This window comes from Lacerta agilis, chromosome 7 (assembly GCF_009819535.1).
Source record: "Lacerta agilis isolate rLacAgi1 chromosome 7, rLacAgi1.pri, whole genome shotgun sequence".
Classification (NCBI taxonomy): Eukaryota; Metazoa; Chordata; class Lepidosauria; order Squamata; family Lacertidae; genus Lacerta; species Lacerta agilis.
The window spans coordinates 30,403,537-30,423,966 of NC_046318.1; the positions used below are offsets into that span (position 1 = coordinate 30,403,537).

The 20,430-nt window shown below is 40.7% G+C and overlaps 1 protein-coding gene across 4 annotated transcripts in view; it reads left to right on the forward strand.

Moving 5' to 3' along the window:
- Positions 1–20,430, forward strand: part of CARMIL1 (capping protein regulator and myosin 1 linker 1) — a 134,958-nt gene that overhangs the window by 61,095 nt on the left and 53,433 nt on the right. For all 4 annotated transcript variants that reach the window (XM_033154724.1, XM_033154726.1, XM_033154725.1 and 1 more), the window contains exons 4-13: positions 1,893–1,952; positions 3,267–3,388; positions 5,073–5,170; positions 5,555–5,625; positions 5,788–5,861; positions 8,636–8,711; positions 15,109–15,197; positions 15,669–15,763; positions 17,313–17,399; positions 19,862–19,965. In XM_033154724.1, coding sequence (XP_033010615.1) covers positions 1,893–1,952; positions 3,267–3,388; positions 5,073–5,170; positions 5,555–5,625; positions 5,788–5,861; positions 8,636–8,711; positions 15,109–15,197; positions 15,669–15,763; positions 17,313–17,399; positions 19,862–19,965 — 876 coding nt within the window. The remainder of the gene's footprint in view (positions 1–1,892; positions 1,953–3,266; positions 3,389–5,072; positions 5,171–5,554; positions 5,626–5,787; positions 5,862–8,635; positions 8,712–15,108; positions 15,198–15,668; positions 15,764–17,312; positions 17,400–19,861; positions 19,966–20,430) is intronic.

The window sequence follows — 20,430 nt, forward strand, 5'->3', positions numbered from 1 at the left end:
CTAGCTAACAGGACCAGTGGTCAGGGATGATGGGAATTGTAGTCCAAAACATCTGGAGAGCCGAAGGTTCCCTATGCCTGGTCTAGTGCTATGTCTGCAGGTGAGTACTATAATAAATACCACTTATAGCTGGTTAAACTACTCTGCAAGTATTTTTTTTAAAAAAGCACAAACCTTTGTAAGACAATTCCATCAAACAATCCTCTTTTTGGGTAAATTATTCAATAAAATTTGTGAAGCGACAATTTCTGAAAACTTGATGCTTTTGAGACCTGGGTACACACGTCTGGTGTCATTAGTGCAATGCCAGGGCTTGTTGCTGCTGCCATCTCCACAGTGAGTGCTGGGACCACCTCCCCATTCTGCACCATCTTGACACAGCAGGGGAGATCTATATAGAGACTCACCAAATAATTTGGTGGGTATCCCTTTCTCAACAGTATCATGGATTTGATCTGTTTGGGCCAAAACCTGCTGCTGGGTTGAAAACCCACCCCCACCCCCAATTCATTGCCAATCTTAGTTGTATCTGCAGCTTAAAAACATGAATGTTATACAGCCTGCTGTGCCACATTATTTATTATCAGTGGAATAGTGTCTGCTATTCTCTGGAGACTGAAATTGCATCTTATGACTTGTCTAACAGCATATTCCATGAAATGCTTTGATTCTCCTGACAATTGGAACTGATTGTCTTGGCAGAGGAAAGACTCCAGTGCCCTTTGCAGATGATGAATTTGTATCTGGAGATAATTGTTCATTCCATATGGACTCTGGCTAACATGATGTTGGCAGATGTCCTTGTTTCTGCTTTTATACAAAACAAATTCAGAAAGACTTACAAAATAAAACATGAGTGAAGCTTGATTTTCTCTTTCCTGAGAATGTGTGTGTGTGCACGCGCGCATTTTAGTCACAGTTTAATTGTAGTATAGAAATATTCGTATAGTAATATTAATAGTATAGCATAGTAAATTTACCCAAATTTGAATCCTCGTAAGCATGCCAAATAAAATGTGTTACATTAGGAAGTATAAGAATATAGTCAAATATATTTAGGACTGCTGAAAAAATACCAGATCTCTTTTCCTTCAAAAAGAAAAGCTGAGCCACACAGAAACATACGATCAATGCAGATTTGTTCTTTCAGTCTGCAAATTAATACACTTGCAGTAAGTTTTCTACTGAGACAGGGAGGAGAGGTGCTGTTTCCCCTCCTTCCCCTTGCTGTAAGATAGAAACTGTATCCCTTTTTAAAGGAATAAACACTCAATGCTGTTCATAAATAAACTTAGAACTTGCTTAACCAGTGCTTGGGATGAACAAATCTGGTTTAACAAATTAGTTCAAAAATCTTAGAACTATGCATGAAAGTAGTTCCCATAATTTCAAAGTGAACTAATTGTGAATTAAATTCATTTGGGGTAGAACTCTGAATGATTCAAGTTCATCTTCAGGCTCATTATCTTGCATGTGTTTTCCTCCTTAGACTAGTGGTTCCCGATTGGGGGTTTGTGTAACCCACCCAGGGGCTCCGTGGCACTATTCACATAACAAAAACTACAATAGAGATATCAAAATTTTCGAAAATAGGGGGCCCATACTTGGTTCTTGGAAAATAGAGGATCCGCCATACTTAGCTAACTAGAAACCCCCTTAGTTGAGTTGAGCCTTTAAGCTTAAAGTTCATAACTACCCTATTACTGTGCTGGCTGGGACTGATGGGAGTTGTAGTCCAAACCAATGGGAGGGCACCAGCTGAGGACATGTGCTTTATTAATGGATACTTGGCTGGGTGCTCATTCTATGTAGAATGGTTTAATCTTTTGCCTGGTGTGCTTTTACCGCTGTTATTCGATACAAAGCGAAGTAATTTTCTGTTTGAATTACAGCTAGAACTAACTTTCAGCTACTTGGAAATCCAAGGAATCACCTGCAATAAACCAGGACAGGTGAATATTTCAGTTATGAATGTATTTAATGATGCAGTAATCCTACATAGCAGATTAGAAATGTTCTAATTAGGCAGCTGTGCTCCCCCACCCCCTCTTTCCAATACTAATTTAGGTGAAACCAATGGAGAAAGAAATGTGCATGTAATACCAGCCTTGTCTGAATTATGTTGGTAATAGCTTATTACCGATTGGTGTTCCTCTGCTGACATAAGTGGAGGTTTCCAGCAGAGCCTTTTGCTGGTGGAATAGGAATTGAAGCAATCTTGGCCAATTCACTTCCCCTACCATATGTTCCAAAAATCTGCTCCAGAGGGTTCTGGGATCTTTTGGAGAACAGCATGAGGAAGGGAAGGGAAGATTATGGTGGGCAGGCGGGGGGTAGGGATTTGCCAAAGATTGTCTTGATTGCTATTATACTAGAAGGGCTCTTGGGACTAAAGCGTCTTCTGTCAGCAAAGGGACACCAATTGGATACATCTCTTTATTTGCAAGCAGGTGTAGATACTGAATTGGGGGGCAGGGGATGAGTTTGTAACTTGGAGCACAATAAATCAGATTGACTTGGCTTTGTACTGAACGTATGTTTGCTTTCATAAAAGATTTTTTTTTGGGGGGGGGAATCCAATGTCACTTCATTCCTCCTTGGCAAAAATAAAATATGAAAAAAAATGTTGTTTGCAAATATTGCAAGAGTATTCTAGAAGAAGGAGGCAGGAATTGCAAAGCTTTCATGTAAAAATCCACGTGTTTGCATTCCCTTACATCCTTTTTCCATATGTGTTACCCTCTCAAAGAAAAGCATTGAGTCAGTTCAGATGCACCCACACTTCCTTCATCCTACACACACACACACACACAAACACACACCAATTCCCTCTCTAGCTTCTTGCTTCATAGCAAATCATAGTTTGCTATGACATTTCTGGGCAAACCCAAGATTTTCACAAACCATAAACAGGACACCAAATTATGGTTTCTATTTATGGTGGTCTGCCATGTTCAGATGTAACAACAGACTAGGTTTGTCTCAAACCAGGAAGTCAGGAAGGGATTCATAGTGTACGAAGGAAGCAGGAAGTATTCAAGTTTCTGACCCTACACACAACCGTTACTTGTCATTATGTTCAAAGTGGGGCATAGGATTAATTAGTAGAGAAGATGGAGCGTATCACTCTTTGAATATCTCTCTTGAAAGTGCTAGGACCATATTTCACTTGATATATTGGAGTGCCTACAACCACACATACAATATTTATTATTGAAATGGTATGCAGAAAAAAAAACTTTTATTTTTCCTACTTCATTATGCAGCTGATTGTAGAAACTGAAAAATGCAACATTTCTATGAAGTTGACGTCATCAGAAGATGTGCATGAAGTTTTGGCACATGTTGGAACATGCCTTAGGAGGATATTCCCTGGTCTGTCTCCTGTGTAGGTACTCATTGGGGAAACTGTAGCATATATTTGATGTTCAATTAGTCAGCCAGATTCTCTTTGTGTATGTGTATGTGTGACCCCATCAGGGTTCAGACATCCATGGCTTGAAGTGGGTTTCAGATTCTGATTTGGAGGAAAAAAAGTGCAGTTTTAGCAGTAACCATAGTTTATCCACTTTGGACATCACTCCAAACTGGTTACTAACTTACTGTGGACAGGTCTGCAGCATATACCTGATCAATAAATCATCACCAACAGTTTTTTTTGTGACTGTTAACATACTTTCCAAGTTGCTGCAATCACAGGAATTGCAGAGAATTACTTCTGTAATCACTTGGTTGACACACTATACTTGACTGAGGACACTTCTCATATGGTTCAATGTGTGGGTTGAACCAGCCCTTTGACCTAGCAGAGAGGTGTTCTACAACCACTTCACTCCAGGAAAGCTCTGATTGTTGCAAGTACCAGTGCAAAAAATCTGAAGCGTGATTAATTGGGGGGGGGGGAGAGAAACCGAAAGCTTAACTTCTCCTTCAATTCACCCTTATCTGCACTTAATGTAGATAAGTACAGTATAATGAATAAAGTAGCTGAAGGAGCACCTCTTTCAATTTCATCCCTCCTGTGTTTTAACTTTCCCATGAGGCCATATTCCAGCTGCTTTCCTTATGTAATCACAATGGGGGAAACCTTTCTCTGTGATGGTGCCCTGGCTGTGCATTGCCCTCCCATAAAGGAGTATGCCTGCTGTCTTATTTTGCAATCTTTTCAGCACCAAGTTAAGATGTTTTTATGTACCCAAGTGTTTGAATTTGCATGATCCCTCAGTCTGCTTTGTCATCTGTTGTCTTTTATTGTGGTTATTTGTTTTATTTACCCACCCTTCCTCCTAAAGGAGACCAGGGCATTTATGCATCTCTCTCTCTCTCTCTCTCTCTCTCTCTCTCTCTCTCTCTCTGTGGTGACATTTAAAAACTGTTAAAAATATATAAAAACAATGAAAAACATTAAAACATGTAATCAATCATGTGCCTCAATAATTGTGCTTTATTGTATTAGGTTTTAATAAACTTATTAATTATATTGCTGTAATTGTTATGGAGGATGGCGTAGAAATGTTTTAAATTTATAAAGGGATGAGTTCAGCTACTTGGTTATGTTATATACAGGAGTAGGCAACCAAAGGCCCATGGGCCGGATGTGGCCCAATCACCTTCTCAATCCGGCCCACGGATGGTCTGGGAATCAGCATGTTTTTACATGAGTAGAATGTATCCTTTTATTTAAAATGCATCTCTGGGTTATTTGTGGGGCCTGACTGGTGTTTTTACATGAGTAGAATGTGTGCTTTTATTTAAAATGCATTTCTGGGTATTTGTGAGGCATAGGAATTCGTTCATATTGTTTTTTCCAAAATATAATCCGGCCCACCACATGGTCTGAGGGATGGTGGACCGGCCCATGGCTGGAAAAGGTTGCTGACCCCTGTGTTACAAGAATACAGAGCAACACATGGGCAGGGGGAAGGGGCGGTTGTTCCATAGAACAAGCAGAAATGCTTGCATTGGCAGAACAATCTCATTAGCACTACATACATTGAATTCCACCCAAATACGGGTAGGCTACATTTTCACCTGTGTTCTAATTCAGATGTGCATTTTCTTCTTGCATGCAGAAGGATAATGAAAAAAGTAATTATGGAGCCGCCAGAAAGACTGGCTAATCTCCAGACATTGTGGGACAGCCAAACCGTGGCAGAATTAGGACCATGTGGTGAGTGTGCATGCTTTTTTAGACTGAAATGTACAAATGTATAATCGCCAGTGCTGGGAAACAGTATTCTATTTATGGCAGGCTTAATTCTATTTCTAGGAGAGGCTTGGCTTTTTGGTAAAGGTATAATTAGCTCTAAGGTATAGTTAGAGTGGAGTGCCGTTGCGACTGGCTTGGGAAGGTGCTATTTTTGTACGTCATTGTGCCCTGCTGTACATTACAGGCAACGTGGTCTAGACTCAGCTAGCTTCATATTGTGCCTGCAGCATAATGTTTGTGCTCAGAAGAGAGGGAAATATACTGAGTCTTTAAGATATGTGCATCAGCTTGAAGTACCAATTCCCAAAGGAGACAAATGGTTTGTGTTGCTTCTTTTGTTTCTAGGAGGTTTTTCTCAAATGTATGCGTGTGTTTGTGACTGGCTTGGTTTTCCATATAGGGAAGAAGTTCAGTGGGTAAGTACAGAAATCTCATTGGCAGAGTTTTATTTTCACCTAGCTGTGCAAAGACAGAGGGGTTTTGTTTATTTTATTTTATAAAGCCCTAACCGAGCCCAAACACAACCTTTCTACCATCCCAGCTGTAAAATATATTTTGTTGTGCTTTTTTCCAACCAGGATGTTGATACAATTTATCTGACTCAAGATACCAGGGAGCTGAATTTACAAGATTTTAGTCATCTTGACCACAGGTAAGCCCCCGAGACATTCTAAAAACTGTTCATGGTTGAAAATAATATGCCATGTTACTTTCACAGCACTTGGTATTGCGTGCATCTGTAAACCTTACTTTTTCAGTATACCGTTGAAATATAGAGCAATGCTTGGGTCTAGTGGTGACATTGTGAGCTTGCTGTGATGCCTCTATAATCTAAGGTTACCAGACGTCCCCGTTTCCTGGGGACATTCCCTGGATTTGCAAATCAGTCCCCTGATCAAATCCATCCATTTAGTAGGAAGTTGAAAAGTGTCCCTGGATTCATTGAAAAAAATCTGGTAACCTTACTATAATCATCTGCAGTGTTTGAGATGATGCAACTGCTGGTATGCTCCCATCCAAAACACTTATTTGCTTGCACTTAAAGGGTACAATTCACTGCCACAGAAAACACTCCCACATGGTGCTCCCTGTAGCTCAGTGGCTATGCTCTGCCTCCCTGGCTGGAGGCAGCACACTTCTGAATACCAGTTGATGGAAGCCACAGAAGGAGAAAGTGCTCTTGTTGTCAGGTCTTGTGTGCAGGCTTCCCTTAGGCAGTGAGTTGGCTGCTGGTCTAAATTGCCCATTGGCCTGCTCCAGAAAGCTGTTCTTATGTTCAGATGGCAGGCTACTGTTTATTTGTTCTTGGGACGGTTAATATGCCTGTATCTGTGGCACAGTTAGGATACTGGCATTAGATTATGATAATAAAAATGTATATGTTGTTTGATGTTGTACGTCTGGTCAGAATTTCAGTGCCTAGGAAATAATTGCAAACTGGAAGAATATCATGCAATGCAGAGCTGCGGTGCAGAAAACTTTTCACAAGTTAGCCATGTGTGCAAATAGTAAGTTAGCTTTGTGGGGATTTAAAACTGTATGTCAGCCTGTTGTCAGCACGCAGCACACTCAAGGAAGTCTCAATGGGAAAATATTTAGGAATAGAAGATAGCTCTTTGGATTTTAATCATAGTGGCCTGGTTTAGATGATCAGACACCAGTTCGTACTGGCTGAGGGTGTTCACGACCCTTTGTCATCTCATTATGCACAAACTATAATTTGCCTGATTGAAGAAGAAAAAAAAGCAGAGCAAAGCTATAGCTTGTTCAAACCAGGGAGGTAGGTATTGAAGGCAAGGAGGGGCTGCATGAGCCCAAATCCTGTTCACAATGACCAAATCACTGGTTTGCCAGTCACATCTGAAGTGGGCTAATGTATACCTTTCTCACATGTTTAGTTTTAGCTTTTGGTGTAAGCCAATACAAAATAAACCTTGTTTCCTATTTGAAACTTATTCATTCATTCATTCAGTTGATATCCTTCCCTTCCTCCTGAAGGAGCCAGGAACCATACACATTCTGTATTCTATAGTGCACAATGTTGTTAATAAGCACAACACTGTAAAGTTATTTTACGTAGGGCATAGATCAAAACAACGACGAAACCTCCTATATGTGTTCACTCAGAAGTAACCATAGGATTACAGCCAAAAACATATGCAGACTTACATGGGAGTAAGTGCCACTGAACACACTGTCCACTTACTTCTGAGTAGACATGTACTGGTTTGGGCTAGACATTTAGAGGAGATGTTGTATACGTAAAAACATCTGTATCACAGAAAAAAAATTGAGAATAAAATACCAGGAAGAAAATAAATGAAGATATACTCTTAAAACGCAGACCAGTTTTAGTACAAATTGTTTTCTTTCAGAGTACGGTAATTGCTAGAGAACTAGAACTTTTAAGGTTCTATTGTATGGATCGGGAATGTTAAAGATATATTTTGAGCTATCTAGCATACTAAAGGCTGTGGTAACACTTAATACGATTTTGCCGTAGTTAGTATGGAAGCTTCCAACAGCGTGCCTTTGTTGGTATTAATTTAATGGAGAAGCTGACAGAGGAACAGCATATCAAATTAAGGAGTCTAGGATTAAAGGAATGAAATTCATCTTAGGGTTTTACTTTTTAAATCCTTTACAATTAGAGGAGAGGCCATGTGGAAAGTTTTAATATCTTTTCACAAGACACCAGTATCTTTAGAGTAAAAGGTGACTGGAAGAGATGCTTGTTGGATTCATTCAGTCATAGGATTATGTTAAATCATCTAGCTGCCTAAAAGCCTTTAGCACTCAATTATGATTACTACACTGATTAAATGTGACACAAGCTGATAAAAAACCAAATGCAATTCAGTAGCTGAAACTGCATTCTAAACAGGTGCTCACTTTTTAATGAATATAAAATGCCCAATCTAATATGCCCAGTCTGAAAAACCAGACTAAACAGAATTGTTTGCATTCCCTCTTACCACCTACTTTTTATTACAGATGTACACATTTGCAAAGCTCTCTAAAATTGTAATTATTACACGTTTCAGGTACTTTGGCTTGAAATACTAAAACATCACATGGGGGGGGGCGTGCACACACACACACACACACACACACACGAAAAACAAAAGAGAAGGTATGATGCATATACCAAAACAAGCTTACATAATCAGTAAGTATTGCCAAAAAGAGAGAATATAACATTTCCTAAAATAGAATGTTTGCAATACATATTCTGGTACTGGGCAAAGACTTCCAACCTTTTTACTAACCTATCGAGGGTCAATCTTTCCTTTCTGCATGTGAACGTAGCCTGTAATCCTGACAATTGCAGCTTCTCATAAAGATAAAACATTTTACCAAGTTGATCGCTCTCATGCATTGCTTATCATTTTCCCTTTTCTCAACATGTGGTACTTTCCCCCCTAGGGATTTAATACCAATAGTTGCTGCCCTGGAATACAACCAGTGGTTTACAAAGCTTTCCTCCAAGGACCTAAAGTTAGTAAGTATTAGGGTGAAGGGTGACTGTCTGGTTCATATAAAATAGCTAGTGTTGTGGAATTTATGAAGGTGTAATTATCCAAATGAAAAGAGGGATTTGCAGCTATAAATGTTTTTGCTTTAACTCTGCATGCAGTAGAATGTAGTGAAATGAAATGTGCAAAGTTCACTTTCAAACACTGGTGAAAGGAGAAATCCTATACACAAGAAGCTGGCAAAAAGTAAGCAGTGTAAGGCAAACCAGTGTATGGTTACAAATTCTGTTTAGCATCTGGCTGAGCAGAGGGGAAATGCCCCCTTTCAGGGCTTTATATCCAACAGGCTCAGATCAGCCAGCTGGGTCCTTGCTGAGCCAAGGATTGAGGGAGTTAAGCCACCATAACCTGGTTATGCCAGGAATCTCCTGGTTCATCCTGGAACATCTGAGATGCCTCAAGTTGTTTCAGGTGATGAAGAGGGACATGGTTTTTTTCTTCTTCTAAACAATCTGTAAGTTAAGCATCCCTTTTGAGTGAAAGTTACCTTTATTTGAAATTTTCAAAGCCAATGCACTAAGATTAATAATCTAATTTGAAATTGTTTGTGACATCTTATCAATGGATGAATCTGCAAATTTTGGTTTCTCATTTTTCCAGTCACCAGTTCACTTTCACATTAGTTTTAAAAGTCTGCATAGCTAATCATGAAAGCAGGTCCAGTGTTGATGTGGCAGAATGGATAGAGGCCCACTGAATTTACCAATCACATCCAACTCAGAAATTTCCATTTAAATCTGTCACTTCATGATTCTAGGGCTTAGCTAACACATATTTATCTTTTTAAGAGGAGGTTTCCTGGAACCTTGGAGACCCCTTATATTTTCCTTGAAGGGACAAATAAATCTAGTAAAGCACAGTTGGCAAAAAACATTGTCATATCTCTTAGAGTTGCAATGACAGTTAAGTTTCCAGCTTCCAGTTGTTAATAATTGGTTCTACTGAGCCTATGATTTTCTATTTTGTTCTTTTGTTTATTGGTCAGTTGATCATGATGAGCAGTTGATTCTAAACTGCTCTTGAGTCTTTATGTAGCCATCCTCTTCCATTATGTTTTCTGGGGGGTGGCAGCTCTCAACTAGGGTTGTGATGTTTTACGGGTGGCCCACTACATGGAATTGTATGTGGAGCCTTATTTGCCCCTACGGGTTCCCATTGTTGCGCCCGGTGAGAGAACATGGAAGTAAAAAAAAACCTGAGGCTTCTGGCTTCAGAGAGAGAGAAAGATTTAATTTCTGCATGCAGAGGTACTTCGGTGTTTAGATAGCCAAGCAAGTACAAAAGTTAGTCAGTTTACCAGCAGTTCTTATACAGTTTTCCAACTCATTCCCCCCACCTTCGGAAAACTTCCTCTTGTCCATATAAGGAACATTTCCTGTTGTACATATAAGGCAAATGACATTTAGCCAGAGTTGGTTCATGCGCACTCCAGCAAGGCCATCCTATCTCTTGACCTAGACAACAGTTCCTCTCAATGAAGGACAGCTACAGTACTCTCTGCGTAAGGTCTGCTGTTCTTATCTCCAGACACTTAGTAAGGCAAAGCTTGCCAGAGAGAAGTACAATGCAGATCAAAGTTCACAGCTTTACAGAGCAGTTTCATACAGAAAAGCTTAACAGGGGCACTTTTATACTTAATACATTCACTGGACTAACAATACATTCAGGTAAATATATAGGTTAGCTAATTAACCCCTTCCATTCCCTCCTGTTCTCTTCGGACCGCTGGAATTCTTTCTCCAGCGCGTCCCTGGGAAATGACTGATATTCTCTAGCAAGGGCAATGAGCTGAAGAATCCATGACACAACTTTATAAATCACCATATGCATGCATTGCATTAAACAGAAAATACAAAGGCATAGTAGCAAAATAACAATGGGGGATACAATACCAACAGATACAACAAATACAACTAAGGATCTTTTACTTCAAATATTCCTAACACTAATTACAGAAACTGTTCAACTGGTCACATTATCTGGTAACTGGTCAACACAAATTAAGGCAATATGATCATTCAGTCCTCCCATTCAGTGTTCTTTTCCTTCCTTTTCTTCTATTGGCGTGCACAGGGCCAATGCTGCTGTGGCAGCAGGCCTTTGTTGCTTCTTGGCCTTTGTTGCTTCCCTGGATCTTCAGCTTCAAGGGATGTTTCAGCACACTGTGGCAGGTCCTGTCTCTACATGAGGAGGCGGACACCAGCCACTTTCACCACTGGCAGTGTTGTCAAAAAGACTGTGTAGGATCTTTGCCACTTAGGTTTCAGAGTCTCTGCATAGGGATAAAACTAGCATAGCAAAGCTACATGGCATTAGGGCACCTGCTAAAAGAATAGGAGATAGTTACAGAGATTATATCTGCCCTTGGAGGGTGGTGCCTTGGGCCCCTCCTGCCTTTCTTTTGCCTCACAGATTAACCTCACAGGTATCGATATTGATCACACCTCAGTCCTCCTCCCTGTTGGAGGCAAGCTAGAATAACCCAATCAAATAAGGACAGCCTCCCATACACTCACAAGATATTACTGACCATGCCAGATCACTATCTCCTCGAAATACAATATTCTTCCGCAATAATTATCCCATAGCTCTTTGGTTCTTTGGTCTACTTCTTTGGCCCAGAATAATAATTTAGTTCATTTTTCCAATCCATGCAAACACTCTAAACTTAGAATACACACAAATATAAACAAATACACAATACAATCATACTATCACCACAATTTCAGACCAATTTAACATAAAACTCTGCTAATGTCAGGGAATAGAAAGATACAATTTTTCCCCCAAATAAAATCCATTTCTCCAACATCACTTTCAAACACACTACTAGAGCCATTGCAATTCTGACTATCTTGACATCCTTCAGAACATTCTCCTTTTAAGAAACTTTTACATAGCATCTAATCCACTCCAATATAACATTGTACAAATGATCTAGGGTGTTGGGTATAGCTATTCTCTTCTTACTGTCTTCTTCTCCTTTCTAATGTTCCATTTCTCCATCCCAATTATATTACCAGTTCCAACAGCCATATCAAAGACTAACTTTCCCTCCTCTTCTTTTTCCTGCAGACAAGCACCAGCCATTGATCCTTAGTACCTAATTTTCTACTTACCACCTCACCAAGCCTATCAGGACCTTGTGTCCAAGAATTAACTTACCACCACCAACCTATTTTTGACCTTCAGGAGGACTTAAGGTGGGAACAGGGCAGTAGGGAACAAATTCTGACAGAGTTGGGTTGTCAGACAGAATAGAACTTGGCCTATCTCGCTTCAGAGCCATCGGTAGGTCACTCTCATCATCTCACACTTGGCGGCCAGCTTAGCAAAATTGCTAACTCCTCACAACGGTGTTTCATTAGGACAATGGAGTTGAACCCTTGATGTGCTCATTCAAATAGTGACAATTTTCAGGCTTCTTTTAGGTAACAACGAATTATGGACAGGGCAATAGGAAAAACTCCTGTCTTTTTAAAACAATCTTTGAAGGGCTTACTATATATCTACCACCTCTGAAGCAGAGCCATCTTCAGGCCTCTCTCATTGTCTCATGCTTCCATGGCAACAACCTGGCGGTCCTCTCCATGGTTTGGACAATGGATTCACCCCCCTAGATGTGCTCTGCAACCTTGGCATGGAGGGTGGTGTATTGCCTTCAATATTGTTTCCTGCTGGGCAGGGGGTTGGACTAGATGACCCTTGGGGTCCCTTCCAACTCCATGATTCTATGATTCTGTATACCTTCACTTTATCATCAATTTTTCTTCCAATCATTCCAAAATTTCTGCCCCCTTTTCCTTCTGAGGTTCAAACTTACTCCAAATCCTAACTTACACTGTCAGGGCTACACTGTCAGTTGCTAACCATGAGCCCCTTCCCATTCTACTTCAACATTCTCTTCTCCTTCATTACACATCCCACAAACCTACATCTACATTCCCAAATAACTTTCTGCCAAGAAGCCATTTCTTCTGTTTCAAAACCTTCCCTGAAAAACTTAAAACCTGGGATATAAAATAAAACTTTTCCCTCTAATCAACTTCTGTTGGAAACAATCAAACTGCTCAGAAGACATAATCTTCTTTCCCCCCCTTGTGGGAGGCAAATTCCCTTCCTTTGCAAGATTCACTGCTGCAAAGAGAAAAATCCTTGCTGTTTAAACTAAGGCTTCTCTCCATTTCTGTCCATCTCCCCACTCTCATTGCTTTACCAAAGGTCAATTAAGAAACAAAATAAGACTGTACCAGCTTTAAAAACAAACATTCCTGATTGCAAGAGCAGCCCTCCTTTCAATGCTTCAGACACACTTTTACATTCACCTTAACATTGCAGAGAAATACTTTTACAGCCCATTCTATTAAAGACACATACCTTGGCACACAAACAATTTCCAAAACACACTCACCAAACCCTGGGGTTCAAACAGATTCCTTGAAGGGACAACAAAACAAAACAACAAATACAAATTGTGCAGCCACATATACAAGGAAAAAAACAGACTTCCCAGACTTCATTGGCAATGCAGCAAGAAATGAAACAATTTTAGGAACACAGAGTTTGGGAACCCACAGATTAGGGCTGCTTTCTGCCCCACCTTTCCAAAATAAATGCAAGCCTCAAACAGGGACCAACACACACACACACACACAGGCACTACAGATACAGACAAACTCACAAAAATCACACTGCACAATCACTGCAAACACAGATCTCATACAACACACACATACTGAAGGAAAAATCATAAAATTATTACAAGTCATAAATTTTTACACAGCAACAAAAATTCCAATTCCCCATCTCAGCAAGCTCAGGTTCAACCTGGGACAGTGGGACACTCCTTCCACCTAACCAGACTTTTTTCATGCACACACTCTCCGCTTCGCTAGGGACACTGAGTTCCTGCGTCTCATTCACTCAATACATCCACTGGAGCGTCCCCACACCATTCCCATACACAGAGTAAAATCACAGGAAAATTCTTAACCCCCTTCTCTCTCTGAAAAATTCTTAACCCCCTTCTCTCTCCTCCGAGAGGGCACCCCCCTTCTTTTCCCCACAGCCAACGGCAACCTTTTGCTCTCTGCTGGCTCCTTCCTGGCGGCCCTCTATGGCTCACGGCCAGGCTTCTGGCGGCCCTCTATGGCTCACGGCCAGGCTCCGGTGGCAAATCCATTTGCACACTACCGGATTTTAGCGGCGGCCCTCTACGACACACTGCCGCTGCAGGATCGATCGCATCCTGCGCTTCCCCTTCCCTGGGAAGCTGCTCCCCCTGTGGAGCTTACCTGTCCTCTGCAGATCTTACTTCCCTTCCCCCCTGCGGCCGCTTGTCTCTTTCTCCCGTCGCCACGGTGCAGTTTGGCTCTCCCCCTGGGGTGAGCCAGTCCCTTCCCACAAACAGGCAGGAAGCGCGCTTGGGGCCAGCAAACGCCAGACCAGGAGAGCCTTTTCTGCTGTGCAGCGACGCCTCGGACTCCCTGTTTTCTCAATCCCGGGGAACAGCGAAGGATTCCCGGCCAATGCACCACGTTATGGAGCCTTATTTGCCCCTACGGGTTCCCATTGTTGCGCCCGGTGAGAGAACATGGAAGTAAAAAAAAACCTGAGGCTTCTGGCTTCAGAGAGAGAGAAAGATTTAATTTCTGCATGCAGAGGTACTTCGGTGTTTAGATAGCCAAGCAAGTACAAAAGTTAGTCAGTTTACCAGCAGTTCTTATACAGTTTTCCAACTCATTCCCCCCACCTTCGGAAAACTTCCTCTTGTCCATATAAGGAACATTTCCTGTTGTACATATAAGGCAAATGACATTTAGCCAGAGTTGGTTCATGCGCACTCCAGCAAGGCCATCCTATCTCTTGACCTAGACAACAGTTCCTCTCAATGAAGGACAGCTACAGTACTCTCTGCGTAAGGTCTGCTGTTCTTATCTCTAGACACTTAGTAAGGCAAAGCTTGCCAGAGAGAAGTACAATGCAGATCAAAGTTCACAGCTTTACAGAGCAGTTTCATACAGAAAAGCTTAACAGGGGCACTTTTATACTTAATACATTCACTGGACTAACAATACATTCAGGTAAATATATAGGTTAGCTAATTAACCCCTTCCATATGCATATTCACACCTGAAATGTCGATCAATCCATGCCTTTCTGTAGGCTTCTGGCTTTGATGTGGACATTTTTGTATGTGGTGATTCACTTAACAGAACATTAGAGCCCCTCTGTGGAGCCCAACCACATTAAAATAGTTTCAGGCACCTGCTTCGGGTATGAAGGCAGGTGGTTACTTGCTGAACTCTCATACGGACTTGTTTTCATTGATATATAATATTACATCATTGTTGTCTTTGGCAGTCTGCTGATGTTTGTGAGCAGATCCTAAGAGTGGTGAGCAGATCTAACAGACTGGAAGAGCTAGTACTGGAGAATGCAGGTCTTAGAACGTAAGTCCATTTTTTCATTAAATAGCATTAAGTATTTAGCAAATCCCGATATTGCTAGAAAGAGCTTTGAGTTTGAAATTGCAATCTGATACACCACTTACCTGAGAATAAGTCCTACTGAACTCAGGGGGCCTGCTTGTGAGTAGGCATATCTAGAATTGCTAAAATGTACAAAATTGCGCCTCTTATCTACCTAACACTGCAGTGCATGACAGGAGTGAAAATAAGATATGGCTAGTTAAGCGCTACATGCTGAAGTTAAGCATAATGCATAACCCAATGTATAGGCAAAGACCACCCTTAATGTAAAAGAGAATTGGTACATAGTGGCAATGTTGTACACAGCTTCCCTAATTCTATGCTCCTTCTTTTTAAGTAGTCATTTCATATTAAGCCCTTAAATATGGTGTGATGCAACTTTGCAAACCTTAATATAATCCTCTGTTTTATGGTTGTTGTTCTTTCTTAAAGAGATTTTGCACAGAAACTGGCCAATGCCCTATCCCATAATCCCAACTCAGGACTTCATACAATTAACCTTGCTGGCAACCCCCTGGAGGACAGAGGTACTGTAGCACTTAAATTTTCTCCATTCCTAACTCACGCCCAATAAGAGGATTAGTGTGGTTTCATTCAGTTATGGTCTGAACAATACAACATTTTGTCTGATGTCATTGCTTCGTAAATACCCTTTGTTCACAAATGTCTGAGGTTCTAGTCACTGTCCCTTTAAACTGCAAGTCATGATTAGTAGTTACAGTGGCCATAAATTTAATTAAGCCTAGCTTTGTTCTGATTTCACATAAATTGCTGGCATTTAAGTAAAAAACAACAGGGGGTAATTAGTTTGGAACTGAGGTAGGAATTAATAGGCCACAAATGTTGTATTTTTCAAAGTCCATAGAATTACCATATTATTCACCCTAGGGAGAAGTGTTACTCTTTGAGTAAATAATACATTTGCGTCTCGTAATATGAGCTTAAATATTAGCATATCATACAATTTGGGCGAAAGAGGAGGTCCTTTCTGTCATCAGTATAGCAAGCACCTAGAGCAGCCAGTCAGGACAGCAATAATGAATGATAAGCTTATCGCTGTTCCGCATAACACTGAATCATGTTTCAATCCCAGGGGTTCCGTTTCAGTGTCAGTTAAGTAATTTGGTGGGCTTGGATACTTGCCCATCATCTGGTTTCCTGTTCCTTCCTTAAATCTAAATATTTAAAACCTCGTTTGCACATTATCAAAGGGTAGGAATTCTCATTAACTTTCTCACACATTCCACATACATATTAGCCTGCACTCTTTTTGTTAAAAAGACTCATTTCATATAGGAAATTGCTGTGATCTTCTTCTCTGGGATAAAAGAGACGCCGAAATGTATTTTATTTTTACCATTAGTGTTTAGCTTTATGGGAATGTACCGTATTCCCAGTAAGTGCACTTAGGGTCATGTCTTGGTGGCATATCTGCAGTAAAAATCCATCATATTTTTTACCAGTTTAACTTTTTATGGTTTCACCCCAAATAATTTTGAAAATTCTAGTCAGTATGCAGAACCATTTTAGTTGCAAACCCAAACTACAGTTCTCAGGGTAGCCTTAGGGGAGGAAAGTCATTGTTCTGATAATTACAGTGAAGCGTAGATGTGTCATAATTAATGGCTAAGGCATCATTATATACTGTACCTTTTATCTGTGGATGTGCAAGGCACTTCCCTTCTTGCTCCACTTAGCCGTATAGTAGCCAGAAGCGGCTTAGTCATGCTGGCCACATGACCCAGAAGCTGTATGCCGGCTCCCTTGGCCAATAAAGCGAGATGAGCGCTGCAACCCCAGAGTCGTCCGCAACTGGACCTAATGGTCAGGGGTCTCTTTACCTTTACCTTTAGCCATGCAAAATAGAAGGCTGTCCCATTTTGCAAAAAACAACTTGCCAGAAGCCAAACTATGTATCTCTGTATGTGCAGTGCTTTGAACCTAGCTTTTGAGGTCCAAACAGACCGTTGTGTCAACTGGACCGCACTGTACGTCAGTATTGAAACATGAATATTTACGATCTAAGCACTTCCCCATTTCTAGTGTGAGTCTTTATCGTCTTTCCTTCTTCTACAGGTGTGTCCTCACTAAGTATTCAGTTTGCCAAACTACCAAAGGGGCTGACACAATTAAATCTGTCAAAAACCTCATTATCGCCTAAAGGTATGTTCAATAAATGTACTCCATTATGACACATTAGCTTTTGTTTTCCCTTCTGTTATCTGAGTGCTTACTCCAGTCCAGAACTTTTCTTTCATGATCAGGCAGGCAAAATAGAGCTGGCAGTGTTTTGCAACACACTTTTTATGAGCTGTTGCCTCATTGGATGTTGTAGTCTAGACCACCAGTATTTAATTGAGCTCCAGTTCAGTAGCAGTTGTCATCTTAAGCACTGCAGAAATACGCAGGTAGAGTCGCAATGAGTCTGCTCAGCACAGTGCATTATTTGCATGGCAAGTAGAATAATAGAATTGTAGAGTTGGAAGGGACCCCAAGGGTCCTCTAGTCCAACCCCCTGCAATGCAGGAATCCCAGCTAAAGCACCCATGGCAGGTGGCCATCCAACCTCTGCTTAAAAAGGTGGTGGAGGTGGAGAAAAGTAGAGGATGTGTCTGAATGGCAGGTCAAGGCAGATGAAGGAACTGCAGTTGCAGATGAAACCTTAGTTAATGTTGTGTTTGCCGTTTTCAAGGATTTCTTTCTGCACATTCTGTTTAGAATCAGGTACAGGAAGCTTTCAAGCACCACACCTTAAACTATAATCACTATACTAGGTCAGCACTTCAGTGTTCTTACAAAAATGCAAGCAAACTCAACTAGCTCTCCTAACAAAAACTAATTCTATTGAGCACTTATGTCTGTCTCTGTGTGTGAGAATCCTCTTCTTACAAAATCCCGTGATTTTCCCTCTCTCTCTGTGTGTGTGTGTGTGTCTCTCAAAAAACCCTTTCAATCTTGTCTCTTAAAGCCTTGTGGCTTTCTGCCTAGCTTATCTTCTAAAACATTCGCTTGACTTAAGGACAACACTTCATTGCTTTAGCCATGGTTGGAAAATTTAATCGGAAGCCTAAAGGCTGAATTATATTACAATTAAAGATTAGATGCAGAAACTGGTTGTGCTTATCACCTGTAAATTCATCCCAGGAGTATACAGAAGTGGGTCTCTTCTCCCTTAGCCTGGCCCTCCACGCACTTTTCAAGAGAGATAATTAAAAACATTGAGTTTCTGTTTGAAGAAAACTTGGTAGCCATTCCTTTTTAGGAATTTTAAAAAATGCATGTAATGTGAAATGCCGCATCAGGATTTCCACTGAATTTTACAGTGCAACCTCTTCACTAACAGAGATATATATATATTTAAAAATTATTTAAAAATCATAAGATAGATCTCTGGTGAATCTTCATATCACCAGAACACATACCCAGGAATAATCTACTGCAGAATAGACCTAGAGGGGGAAATGACAGACCACCACTTGTTGCATGCCAGTTGTCAACTGAAACTACTCAAATGTATCATCAGGGATCTACACCCCCGTGTAGGCAATAGCACTTCCCTCTCACGAGTCTTGCTTACTTACCGAGAGGCCCCCACCTCCAACCTAAAACAGCTACTCACCAAACAACAACAACAACAACAACACATAACAGTAATAAGGGCACAGAGACCCAGATACCAGCCCTGCGCCCATGTCCACTCCAGCAACACTATAACAGGACATAATAATGTTATCCAGAACTGAGTAAATGGCATAAGATCCTTTGCCAAATAATGTTTGTAGAGTATCACATGCGTGCTTGCTCTTGAGTTCCTTATTTGTGCTCCTTTTCATGGTTAATTGCAATGCATGGTTTGATTAAACCTTGCAGCTTCATTGTTGGTTGTCCTAGATCTACTTTTTGGAGCACAGCAATTAAGAGGTTTTTTTAAAAATAATAATAATAATAATAATGCTTTTCTTAATAAATTATAACACTGCATGCTGTGATGTTTCATTTTTATTCCAATCTTCCTAATGTTCCTTTCCCCCACGCTGCTGTCTCTAACTTGAAGCAGCCTTAATCTCTTATCAGATTCTGAAAACTTAATTCTTCTGCAGAATCTTCCCTGGATCACTGAAGCTTCACTTCCTCTGTCCTGCCAATTCATTCCCATCTAACTCCTTCCCATGCTACCTTTTTTAAAATTTTCATTTAGCCTGTAAGCCTGTTGAATACAGACTGGAGACCTTTGGTAGCCTGCACAGTACCTATCGCTCTTTTCTTTCTTTGTGGAATGGTTGATCCTGTTTCAACAGGATTGTAACAATTCCATATAGCAGCCACATTTATGACCTTAAGAAAGGAAATGTTTATTTTCTGAGATCAGCCTCTCACAGACTTTTGCATTACTTGTTTCCCCCCCCCCCCAATCTTCTATATGTACCACTGAATATGATCAGCATGTGGGAATCATAGTCTCTCCAGCAGTGCTGTTATCTTAAATATTCATTGCTGTTCATGTTCTTTTGATGAGGTGCAGAACAGGAAATCATTAAATTTTTCATAGAAACTGTATATTTGCAGAGTGTATGTTAATACTTTACTGAGCACAACAAAGGCAAATGTTGACCGTTTTATTGCAGGGGTAAACAGCCTTTCTCAATCACTGAGTGCCAACCAGCTCTTAGCTACCACGCTGACCCACCTTGATCTCTCAGGGAACATTCTTCGGGGTGATGATCTTTCAGTAGGTGCTACTTTTTTCTACTTCCTAAACAAATATGTTGTGTTGAAGTGATCAGTGAAGTAAAGACCAGTGAAGAGAAAAGAAAAATCCGGGAATAGTAGAAAGCACATTCGTTTTCCCAAGTTGCCTAATTTTAGATAGTCTGCCAATCGAATGTTTCATGTGAAATACCTGTTAGTTCCAATCCTTGATGTGCATAACAGTCTGTAGGAATGAAAGGAATAAGTCCCCTGAGGTTGTCAGCCATCTTCCATTACTTTCCTTAATCTGTTAAGAAAGCAACATAGCAAGCACCCAAACCTATGTCCCCAGGATGTTGTTGAAGGTAATATGGGCTGGTTCACCTATCCTAGTAAACCATAGTTAATGGCTTACCATGAATGAGCAGATCACTTGGGCTTTGTTCCTCCATGAGCAAGAGAACCCTTGGTTTAGCATCACGTCCGAACCAGATACAATGCTTTA